The sequence below is a fragment of the Pseudophryne corroboree genome, chromosome 1 (assembly GCF_028390025.1).
Source record: "Pseudophryne corroboree isolate aPseCor3 chromosome 1, aPseCor3.hap2, whole genome shotgun sequence".
Lineage (NCBI taxonomy): Eukaryota > Metazoa > Chordata > Amphibia > Anura > Myobatrachidae > Pseudophryne > Pseudophryne corroboree.
In genome coordinates this window covers 549,672,659-549,684,151 of record NC_086444.1, presented here as the reverse complement: position 1 = coordinate 549,684,151, position 11,493 = coordinate 549,672,659, and the positions used below count along the sequence as shown (strand labels likewise).

At 39.9% G+C, this 11,493-nt stretch overlaps 1 protein-coding gene across 1 annotated transcript; it reads right to left on the bottom strand.

Moving 5' to 3' along the window:
- Positions 1 to 8,674: 8,674 nt before the first annotated feature.
- Positions 8,675 to 11,046, bottom strand: LOC134916965 (uncharacterized). Its single transcript, XM_063920257.1, has 3 exons — positions 10,945 to 11,046; positions 10,659 to 10,871; positions 8,675 to 10,057 (listed from the first exon to the last, which is right to left on the bottom strand). The coding sequence occupies exon 3, from the start codon at positions 10,005 to 10,007 to the stop codon at positions 9,348 to 9,350; it is 660 nt and encodes a 219-aa protein (XP_063776327.1). The 5' UTR covers positions 10,008 to 10,057; positions 10,659 to 10,871; positions 10,945 to 11,046; the 3' UTR covers positions 8,675 to 9,347.
- Positions 11,047 to 11,493: the final 447 nt, after the last annotated feature.

Sequence of the window (11,493 nt, the reverse complement as noted above, 5' to 3'; positions counted from 1 at the left end):
TACGAGGACACATTTTACGTCCAGCGTACAGGAACTGCGATGGGCACCAAATTCGCACCTTCGTATGCAAACTTATTCCTGGCGGAATGGGAGACGAAAAACATATGGCAAAACAACAGACATGCAGATAAATTACGTCTTTGGGCACGATACATCGACGACATTATTATAATATGGAAAGGTGAGAAGAACGAATTGGAACAGTTCATTAAGGAAATAAACACAAATACAGTAAATCTAGAATTCACTAGCACCATCAGTGATAAATCTATCAATTTTTTAGATTTAACAATATATGTGGAGAATAACAAACTGGAAACCAAAACATATATAAAACCGACGGATTGCAATGGATACTTAAATGCCAAAAGCAATCACCACAGAAATTGGATACGAAACATCCCGGGAGGGGAAATGAGACGACTAAAAAGAAATTGCTCTAAAGAAACGGATTTCGATACTCAAGTTGAAGATCTCATCAAGAACTTTGAGGAAAAGAATTACAACAAGGCAGCCCTACAAGAGGCAAAACACGACATCAAGCAAGTATCCCGCACAGAACTTCTAAAATATAAACAACAAGAAACCAGCGAAATGAAAGATGCCCTTTTCATTTCCACTTTTTCAACTCAAAATAGGGAAATTGAGTACAGCATCCGGAAGCATTGGCACATTCTGCTTTCAGATGAGATTCTCAAAGAAGTATTACCTCCGAAACCACGGTTCGTATACAAAAGAGCGCCAACTTTAAAATCAATATTGGTGAATAGTCATCAAAAAACAACAAATAAGAAAGAAGAAGGACGAAAAGGCTTTTCAAGGTGCGGCACTTGCACAGCCTGCAGAAAAACAAGATCCAATTCCATCAAAATTGTCGAATCCGTTACCTCATTCTCAAATGGGACCGAGTTTAAGATCAAGGAACGAATAAGCTGCACAAGCACCGGTGTTGTGTACCTACTTTATTGTCCCTGTGGCCTACAATACATAGGCCAGACGAAGAGAAAGCTTCACATTAGAATTCAAGAACACCTCTGCAACATTAAAAACAAAAAGAAAGATCACAGTATTCCCGCACATTTCCAGGAGAAACATATCGCAAATCCACACATATTACAATTTATAGGTCTGAAAAAAATTGCCACACCCTGGAGAGGAGGAAAGTTAGAAGATTATCTCATAAAAGAGGAAACCAAATTAATTTATAGAATGGGAACTTTGACACCTAAAGGGCTGAACGTTGATTTCGACCTTAACCCGTTCTTAACATAAAATGGAATTATATAATAAACAAGACCCTCCGAACGAACATATCCTTCCCCAGCTTTTATTTCACATAATACACTTTTTATCTTTTATTATTTATTTATTTATTTACATATTTTATTTTATTATTTCTTAATTTTTATTATTTTTTATATTTTATTTTATTTTTTATTTTTATTTTTTCATCATTTTTTATTTAATTTTCATTATATATTTTTCATTTTTCGAATTTATTCAATTTTTCAAATATTTAGAATGCTCGCCCCCCCTCTTAATATTATTTATATATACAAAAATAAGGATTAATTTGACTAGGTACCCCTCCACTTAGAGCCAAAACTCATATTACAATAAATTCTTCATTTACACTTTATCTGCATATCCCATTATTATTATATTTATTATTATTAAAAAAAACAAATCATAATTCATAGATGAGAATTATTTGTTTGTTATGTGTTTGTTTTGCGTGTTTGTTTTTCGTCCTTATTATTGTCTGTCATATGGAGTACTGAGAATACTCGTAGACTTGATACAATCAGGTAATAAAGTCCCACATAATTCAAATACTCTCACCACAAAGTGGAATGATGGAAAAAACTAAATATTTGTACAATGTACGAAACCTTATATCCGATACCGGAAGTCAAATATCGGGTTGGAACGCAAATGCAGGATATGAAATCACTGTGGAACGCAAGGTATCCAGGAAACACGTCACGCACATTAGCTTTGGAACGCAAACACAGGACATAGAATCATTATGGAACGCACACCACACCGGAAGTACGATGAAATGCCGCCACATGCAAACCCCCATAAAAAGACGGGATGAGGTCTGGAAGGATTTATCTGCTATCCTGAGGAAGCCTTGATCCAAGGCGAAACGCGTCGATTACAGATCAAATCGATCCCGCACACTGCCGTTCAGCGCTGAGAAACGGCTTTTGCAGGATCTACGCCGGCGGACTCCAGCTTCACCTGCCTTAGGGGGACAATTCATCCGGAATACCCACCTGAACTACCAGGGACTTGGAATACAGCTAACACTAAGGTATACCCGAACTTTGAGACCAATAATTTATATCAAAATTTACAGTGACTTCTGACGTTGCAACACTTATTAAGACTGAGCTACACATGGACTTTTAAATCTTGTGCCTGTCGGAAGTTGCAGAACCTGAAGTACATCAGAGAGGTTAAGTCGCTAGAAAGTGCACCTTCTCTGTATCTAGATAACACAATAAACAATATATACAGCCCTCTCTTTGAATATATTGGAGAACGTGTGGGCAATCAACAATAGTATATGTCATATGTGTTTTATGTAGTTTGTCTGTATGTTTACCGGTAATAGGTGTCACAACAACTAATTGCATATTGCACAAATAATCCTCTTGCAGTATAGCACCCTCCATTTCCTATTGTATATAGTTAATTATAGAGGATTTGCATATTTGCACATTTTGCCGCATGGTACTCTTTATTTCCTATTCTACATAGATATTCATAGAGGGTTCCCCTTATAAATTATGCATATTTATCATATTTACCGACAAATCCTTATATTGAATACACAGTTCTAGCCATACAGCAATTTTATTACACACTCCTCTTAAAGGAACTTTTTACATTTAATTAACGATTATAAGACATTGTTATTTATGAAATTTTAGAATAAAATAAATTGTTTTTTTTCACGTGTCTCTCATCTTTACTAATCTTGCGCTGGGGGAAAAAAACCTATTTACACTCCAATCCTAACAGCGGAATTAGGTAGTGATTCCGCATTCCTTCCCTGAGCAGCATTCATAGTAAAGCAAGAATATTAGTCTGTTAGCGCAGTGCCATACCCTTTTTTGTTCGCTCTACATATGGAGCAAGGACCCAGAACAAAGTAAAGGTGTCTTCCTGTAATTGTTCTCTCTCTGACTGGTAGAAATATAATAGACTTCAAATTTAGCTACGACACTCACTACCAGCAGCATTAGTTGTTCCATCGTACTGTAAACAGTTCTACTTAAAAATGCTTCCTGGCAATCCTGGTCTCTGGGTTCCAAAGCAATAATAATGCATATTGGGGGTCATTCCGAGTTGATCGCTAGCTGCATTCGTTCACTGTGCAGCGATGAGGAAATGAAATGGCACTTCTGCACATGCGTATGCGGCGCATTGCGCACGTGCGACGTACTATTACAACGAACAATGTAGTTTCACACAAGGTCTAGCAAAGCATTTCAGTCGCACTGCACAAAAAAACTTTGTAGCCGCTCTGCGATCCTTTCGTTCGCACTTCTGCTAAGTTAAAATTCACTCCCAGTGGGCGGCGGCATAGCGTTTGCACGGCTGCTAAAAACTGCAAGAGCAATCAACTCGGAATGACCACCATTGTGCACACTTTTAACATGAATAATATGGACCTCAATAAAATGTGTAATAATAAATTAGTGCCCCAATAAAAAAAAAAAGTTGTTCTCCTTATTGAATAATATAATATTGCCCCCTTACAAATAAATATAGTGCTGTCTTATTATGTGCTACTGAGACTATAATTACCACCGTGTGAGTTTTTCACCTTTAGAAAGCCACCTTTGTCTTAAAGATAGACATGCTTACTGGTGCTCGGATATCCTCTAGTTTTTAACTTTAAGTAATAAAGGCTTAAAGCAACAATGTACTGGCAAGGTTTACAAGATGTCCAAATACTGAGTATGGTTCTACTGGATACACGTGTGGTGTTGCATCCTAGATGTGCTTCCGAGAAGGGTGACCTGTCTTCACCCTGGTTGTATGCAACTGAATGAGTGCGCTGGTTTTCAGGAAAGTAAGTCAGCTAATTTAGTATGTCTCTTTTCAGAATTTACTTTGTAATAACACCTGTGGTGTAACAACCCTAGGGCTGTAAGCAGCAAGGAATTTACAGACATGACTTGAAACAAGATAATCTTTAAGATGTTTGCCCCTGCTGTAACAGGGCATGAGTCAAGAACCACGTGATGGGCCCAAATCTGTATCAGTGGCAATCAGAGGCCAACATTTTTTGCTTTCCCTATTGATGAAAGGACTCAAGTGATTGTACTTGTTAACCCTTATATGCCTAATCTCCAATTTATTAGCCTGCTGGGGTAACAACTAGGGATGAGCTGGATCGGTTCTCAGAGAATCAACCCCCCCGAACTTTGAGATCCAAGCCCAGATGTGAGTCAGACTCGGATCTCCCTGCCTGACTCAGATCTCCCTGCCTGACTCAGATCCAGAAGAGGCAAAACCTCAAGATCCCGCTGTTAGATCCTGAGGTTTTGGCTCGGACAACGGTCTCGGTCTCCATAGTAACCTATGGAAGATCGCTGTCACGGCTCTCAGCCAATCAGCGTGTCCCCATAGGCTACAATGGGAAAGATGGATGCCCCTACAGCGCTAATAATGCCACCGCCCACACTGCCGACGCCATCGCTCACACAGCCGCCACCCACACTGCCAACACTCCTGCACTAGGGACACTGCCAGCACTCGTGCACTGAGGACACCTCCGGCACTCCCACACTGCTGGCACCCCTGCACTGAGGACACCGCTGGCACCCCCGCACTGCCGGAACAACCACATTGAGGACTCCGCCGACACCCCTGCACTACCGACACTGCGGCCACCACCGCACTAAGGACACCTCTGGCACCCCTGAACTGCCGACACTGCCGGTACCACCGTACTGAGGATGCTGCTGGCACCCCTGCACTGTCGACACTGCCGGAACCACCACACTAAAGACACTGTTGGCACACTTGCACTGCCGACACTACCTCACTGAGGACACCGCTGGCACCCCTGCACTGCCAACACTGCTGACACCACCACACTAAAGACACCACTGACAACCCCACACTGAGGCCCCTCTGTCACAGGAGGAGTACTATTGGCGTATCTAACCTGCCCTGTATCCAACATGCACTGTAACCTGTGCTGTATCTGACCCACACTGTATCCAACCCACATTGTATTTGACCTGCACTGAAACCTGTGCTGCATCTGACCCACACTGTTTCTGACCCGCATTGTATTTGACCCACACTGTATCCAACCCACACTGTAATTGACATGCGCTGTATCCAACCCACACTGTATCTGACCTGCGCTGTATCCAAACCACACTGTATTTGACCCACACTATAACCTGTACTTTATGCGGCCCACGCTACATCTGACCTACAATATATACAACTCACAGTGTATGCGACCCGTACTATATCTGACCTGCACTGTATCCGATGCGCACTGTATCTGAATAGCAAGGAACAGATTTGATTCCGTACAGGTCAGTAAATTAAATTAAGGATAAATTCGTAAACCAGCATTCGTCAGGTAAGAAGACACAATGTCTACAATCTTATACAGCTGGTGCACCAGGAAGTCAGTAATTGCTTACTGTACACAGATAATAAGAGAAAAAAGAGAGAAGACTTCTTTTTGGCGCACTAAAATCTAAAAAGTAGCTTTTATTCTAATGCATTAAAATATAATCTCCTAACATACACACACGGTGGGTGATACAATTTCAATATACTGCTTCAAATATATATACCCTGGATTTGGGCAATGTATGGCGGAGGATCATAGAACGGGTCCTAAATTGGACTAGACTCGGTGCAATCAATATTTTATGGGCTGCTCTTACTATATATCTGTACCTATACTGTATCTGACTTGAAAAGTCAGTATCCCTGATTTAATAACAACCCAAGTGGTTCAGAAGGAGAAATAACTATGAAGTATACAGTGAATCTACTGTCAGCATTAGACTGGAGTAATAATAAGGGACCTGCTACACTGGGTATTCCCTGGGAGTCCCCCAACAGGTACTGACTTGGACCACTACTTTGTGTTTTTTTTCTAAATCCCAATCCGGGAATTCACTAAGCACCAATCTCGGCAGTGTTTGGACTATTCGTAATGGTTTGATTTGCAAAGTTCCGAAATACGAATGAATAGACCATCGGTCAAACGTGGCTGTTATTTCATACAATACGGGAATTCACTATTCATTCGTATTTGGGTGTTAGTTTCTGAGTGCTCAATTGCGGTCGTATTTTTTTGCGAATCGGTAAAAAAAGCGGCAAAAAAATAGACCTGCTTTTTTCAATCGTGTTTACATGTGTTGCAACTCAAAAATCAATCACACCTGAATTAGGATGCCTATAAAAAGATGTTAGGCCCATTTCAATACACCTACACTCAGAAATGGCAGCAGGACTGTGGGCCAGTGATCTTTTGTGTGCTGTGGGATTCCTCAGACTTAGACATCAGCCTGTAAGTACCCAGGGCCAAGAAACTGAACATGGTCAGCAGGTTGTACAGGTTCCGCGGAGGCTGCGCAGGCCTCGTTTTTTTAGGGGGCGTTTAAACTTGAACGCATTGTCCAATGATAAGGTCATACAGATGTTCCATCTAAATCGTAACAACATTTTCCGTCTGTATGACCTTGTCAAACTGGGCCTAGACCCTGAGACAGCACGCTCTCGCTCTGTCTCAGGCCTGCACTGTGTTGCACTTTATGGCTACTGGCAGCTTTCAGGCTGTGTCTGGGGATGTCATAGGAATCTCACAGCCCTCATTTTCCAGAATCTTAACACAGGTGATGTATACCTAACTACCTCTTCTGTTTTTTGTTTGTTTTAATTTCTCGGTGGCCAGTTCTGTCCTAAAATCTCATGTTTATTGTTCTTTAAAATATACACACAGGTGTTGGCTGTTTTGCAGCCCCACATCGAGGCCTCAATCTGCTTCCCTACCCAGGAGTCTCAGTGGCATGCCGTCAGGGTAGATTTCTATGAGCTGGCTGGCATGCCCAATGTGCTTGGAGCCATAGATTGCACACACATTCAGCTGAGACCACCTATGGGCAGGCAGCACATATATACTAATCGCCATTTCGAACACTCCACAAATGTGCAGGTGGTTTGTGATGCAAATCTCAAAATAATGAGTGTTGTTGCTGGTTACCCTGGGGGCTGCCATGACTCCTTCATCCTCAGTCAGTCATCCCTCTTTGATAAGTTTGAAAACGGACAAATGCCAGATGGATGGCTGCTGGGTATGTAATTTGATATGTGTAGGCTTGCATATACTTTGTCCAAATACAGGTGCAGATGTATTAAACTGTAGAAGGCATAAGGAAGTGAGAAACCAGTGATCTGTGCAAGGTGATAAAGGCACCAGCCAATCAGCTCCAATATGTAAATGAACATTTAGGAACAGATTGTCTGCTGCCTTTATTACCTTGCACATATCACTGGTTTATCACTTCCTTATGCCTTCTACAGGTTAATACATCTGCCCCACAGTGTGTTACTTATGTGTTGCTGTATCTTAACATGAATCACGTTACTATATCTGTCTTTTAGGTGATGTAGGATATGGCTGATTCTCTTGGCTTCTAACTCCATTGTCCCGACCTGATACCCCTGCTGAACACAATTACAATCATGCACATAAGTCCACGCGGAATGTGATAGAAAGATGTTTTGGTGTGCTGAAATCTAGGTTTCGGTGTCTGGATAAGTCTGGTGGCCTTTTGTTGTATAGTCCCTCCAAGGTGACTCAAATTGTGTTCTGCTGCTGCTTTCTTCATAACATGTGTTTGCAACAACATCTGCCACATGTTGAGGAGGAGGAGGAGGAAGAAAGAAGCCAGCAAGCAGAGGAATTAGAGACATCTGGTGATACTTGGAGTACAGATGTAGGGAGGCAGGTTAGGCAAGAGCTCATCACTCGCTATTTCTAAGGTAAGTTTGGTTTGCTTATTTCATTTGTTGTGTAATCATAAATAGATGTTTTGCCATTTTTATTGGCAAAACCATTACTCAGAATGTGTCTGTCTCCTTGACACATACAAACATACCCTCGCTTTATGCAAAACAAATGTCGCATGTGTATTGTGTGTATTTTTAAACTCAAAACAACAGATTATGAGTGGCATGCATTAAGTCTGGATAAGTGATCGTAAACTTGCAGTGCTAATTTATTACAAGCCCACATAATCCATTTAGTATTTCACTTTATCATTGTGTGTAACGTCCTAATGCACGGGTTCACAAACTCGGCCCTCAGGACCACACACAGTGCATGTTTTTCACGTAACCCAGTAGAAGCACAGGTGTATGAATTACTCACAGACGTATGTTAAAAGGTTCACAGGTGGAGCTAATTATGTCACTTGTGATTCTGTGAGTAGACCTGCAAAACATGCACTGTGTGGTGTCCTGAGGGCCAAGTTTGAGAACCTGTGTTCCCAAAAAACACTCCTCAACATATAATATGTTAGCCTTGAGGAATACATGTGTCCCTATGTGTGATGCTCCATCATATTTAAGAGACACAAACTTACTGTAATCAGGAATAATTTATTTCCTAATGTTTGATGCAGTAAACTTGATGATGTGTAAGTAAATACACAGTTTGCCACATATATACATTATTATACACATTCTTTGTTTTTTGGTTAAAAAGTTCTTATTTGTTGGTTTCTGCATCATGTGTAATAACATTCTTACTAATTTTTAACACACACAAACATGTCCAAACAATACTGACATTCATTTTGACAATGTTTTTTTAAAAATTCAATGCCAACATATTAAAAGCTTTTTACGCAACTCAATTGTGTTCTTCTTGTAATGTTGTATAGAGAAGAAAGGTAAAATAGTTATCAATAACATTGTAATTTGGATTGTCTGCAGGAAAAGAGAATGATTGGAATCTAGAAAGAGTAATGATTAGAAAAAAATCAAGTGGTCAGTTTACTTCCTGCTAACATGTATGTGCTGCTCCATCAACATTTCCCTCCTCCAATACAAAAAAAAATGGAAAAGAATAAATGTGCGTACAAATTTTATGTTGTTGTTTGTACCACTTATAATTAATGATGTTGTAAAAATTGTCAAGGAGCTAAGTGTTATATATTTTTTGCCAAACAAACACTTACTAACTATTTTGAGTTACTTATCACAAATGTTTAACTTGTATTATTTTCACGTTTTTTTTTTGGTGGCTGCTTGTCCTGCCCTTTGCCTTTAGCACTGTCATGTTGTCATGCTCTGGTGGAGCGTCTTCGTGGTGATGAGACTGGCGTGATATTTGGAGTAGTCGTACCAGAAGTGCTGCTTGTTTGCTGTTGGTGCATGCATCTGAGTGTTTCATTCAGGTTAGCGAGGGTGGCATTGAGTTCACATGTAGCAGCATTTTGATTGTCTACAATTCGGAATAAACTTTCATTAATCTTTTGATTGTTTTGAAAAATGTTCATATAACTTTGCTGTTGTCTGTGCTGTTCTTCCATTAGTCTGTGCTGTTCTTCCATTAGTCTGTGCTGTTCTTCCATTAGTCTGTGCTGTTCTTCCATTATGCACTGTAAGTTGCCCATGACCTGTGTAATGTCTGTACGCATGAGTTCCATGGTATTGCCTATTCTGGTTGTTTGTTCATTTTGTCTACTCAGATTTCTTGATATTCTTCTGAGGTGAGATGGTAGGCTTGCAAACATTTGTGTCTGCCTACGCAGGCAATCTTCATTAGTGGCCTGCTGTCTAGCCCAAATGGACCAAAACACCTGATCAGGGCCTTGTGTTACTGGTGTTGTTGGGCTGTGTTCTGGTGGTGGTGTGCTTTGCTGTGGTGGTGTACTCACAGGTGCTGGGGGGCTCATTCCTTGCCTTAATGGCTGTATTTCTAAGATGTTTGTCTCCTCCATGTCACTGTGTTGCTGTTGTTGCGGAGGGATGCTGTTCCCAGGACTAGAAGCTGAAATGTTAAACAAATCTCCGTTAGCTATCCATATGTTTGAGAAATGTAAACAAATCACTACACATGGAACACATGTCATTCACTGTTGCTTTCAACTATTCTGCCTAGCAACATCATCACTCATAACTTAAATACATACATATGCCTGTTTGTGGCAAATGTGTCTGGTTACTTAATTGTTAAAGCAAACACTTTAGTTTTATTGTAGCTCACACATACTCCACCATAAAAACACATTGGAATCCATAATGTGTTACCTTATAGCTTTGATCAAACAAACATAGTAATGTTTTTATATGTATTTTGCAATGTTACCTCAAACACACATGTGAAATTTGGAAAAACAACCTTACTTTTTTCATTAAAAAAACATGCTTTTTTGTTGCAGCATCTTACACACAATGTCATACTGTATGGCTCAAGTGGACATACATATCTTTACTGGATGTGGACAAGGCCATTTAGCTTGGATTTCATTTCAGCTTTTACTTACTGCGGTAAGTACCTAAGTTTTTGATGTGTTTTGCCTTAATGCGGTTATAAAAAAGTTTGATTACGTTCATGAAATTTTTAACATTTATTTCAGTTTGATACTCACAATCAAGATGAGGGGAGTGTGGATGACGTCTTGGAGGTGTGTCCAAGATTTGGAGTGGGGGGACAGAACATACGGACGATAATCTTCGTGGCGGGGTAGCCTGCTGTGGTTGGCCCGCGACATACGACCTTGCTTTCTTTTCGGACACAGGTTTTTTGTGGTGATGTCTTACAGAAGTGCCACTTCTGCTGCTCCATACTTCTATTGATGGACCTTTTAATGAAAGTGCAATTTTGTTATGGCCATTCCTTAACAAACATACCCTATACTACAATGGACACTTTACCTGCTTCCGCAGCGTTTTCATCATCATCAGATGTGAAAGGAGTTACTGGCCGACGAGTAGTACTGCTTTTTTCAAACACTGTATAAATTAAAAAAAAAACTATTATTCATGCTATTGTGGATACATCCACCCATTATGCTTATAAACATTTATTCTTTAAGAAATGCTTGGTTTTTAAAAAAAAAAACATAAGGACCGGAAACAAAAAAAACAAACATAAAACAATAAATATTGTCCAATAGACATATGCACTATGGCAAAATCAACACAGGAAAACATGTACAGGACACTGACATAGGCCACAAGTAAAAAAAAAACATTACCAACCAAAAACACACACATCTTCATTTTGTATTGAAAGGATAAATATTACAGATGCAATATATAAATTGCTCTGTGATGTGGCACTCCAAACACACATTACCACTATATGAGCCAAACCAAAATGTAGCAATATTTTAAAAATTACACTGCAGTGTGGTGTCACGGTACAAATACAAGCTAAAAATTATCAATGAAATAGTGTTATTTTGTTTAAAAATTTTACAT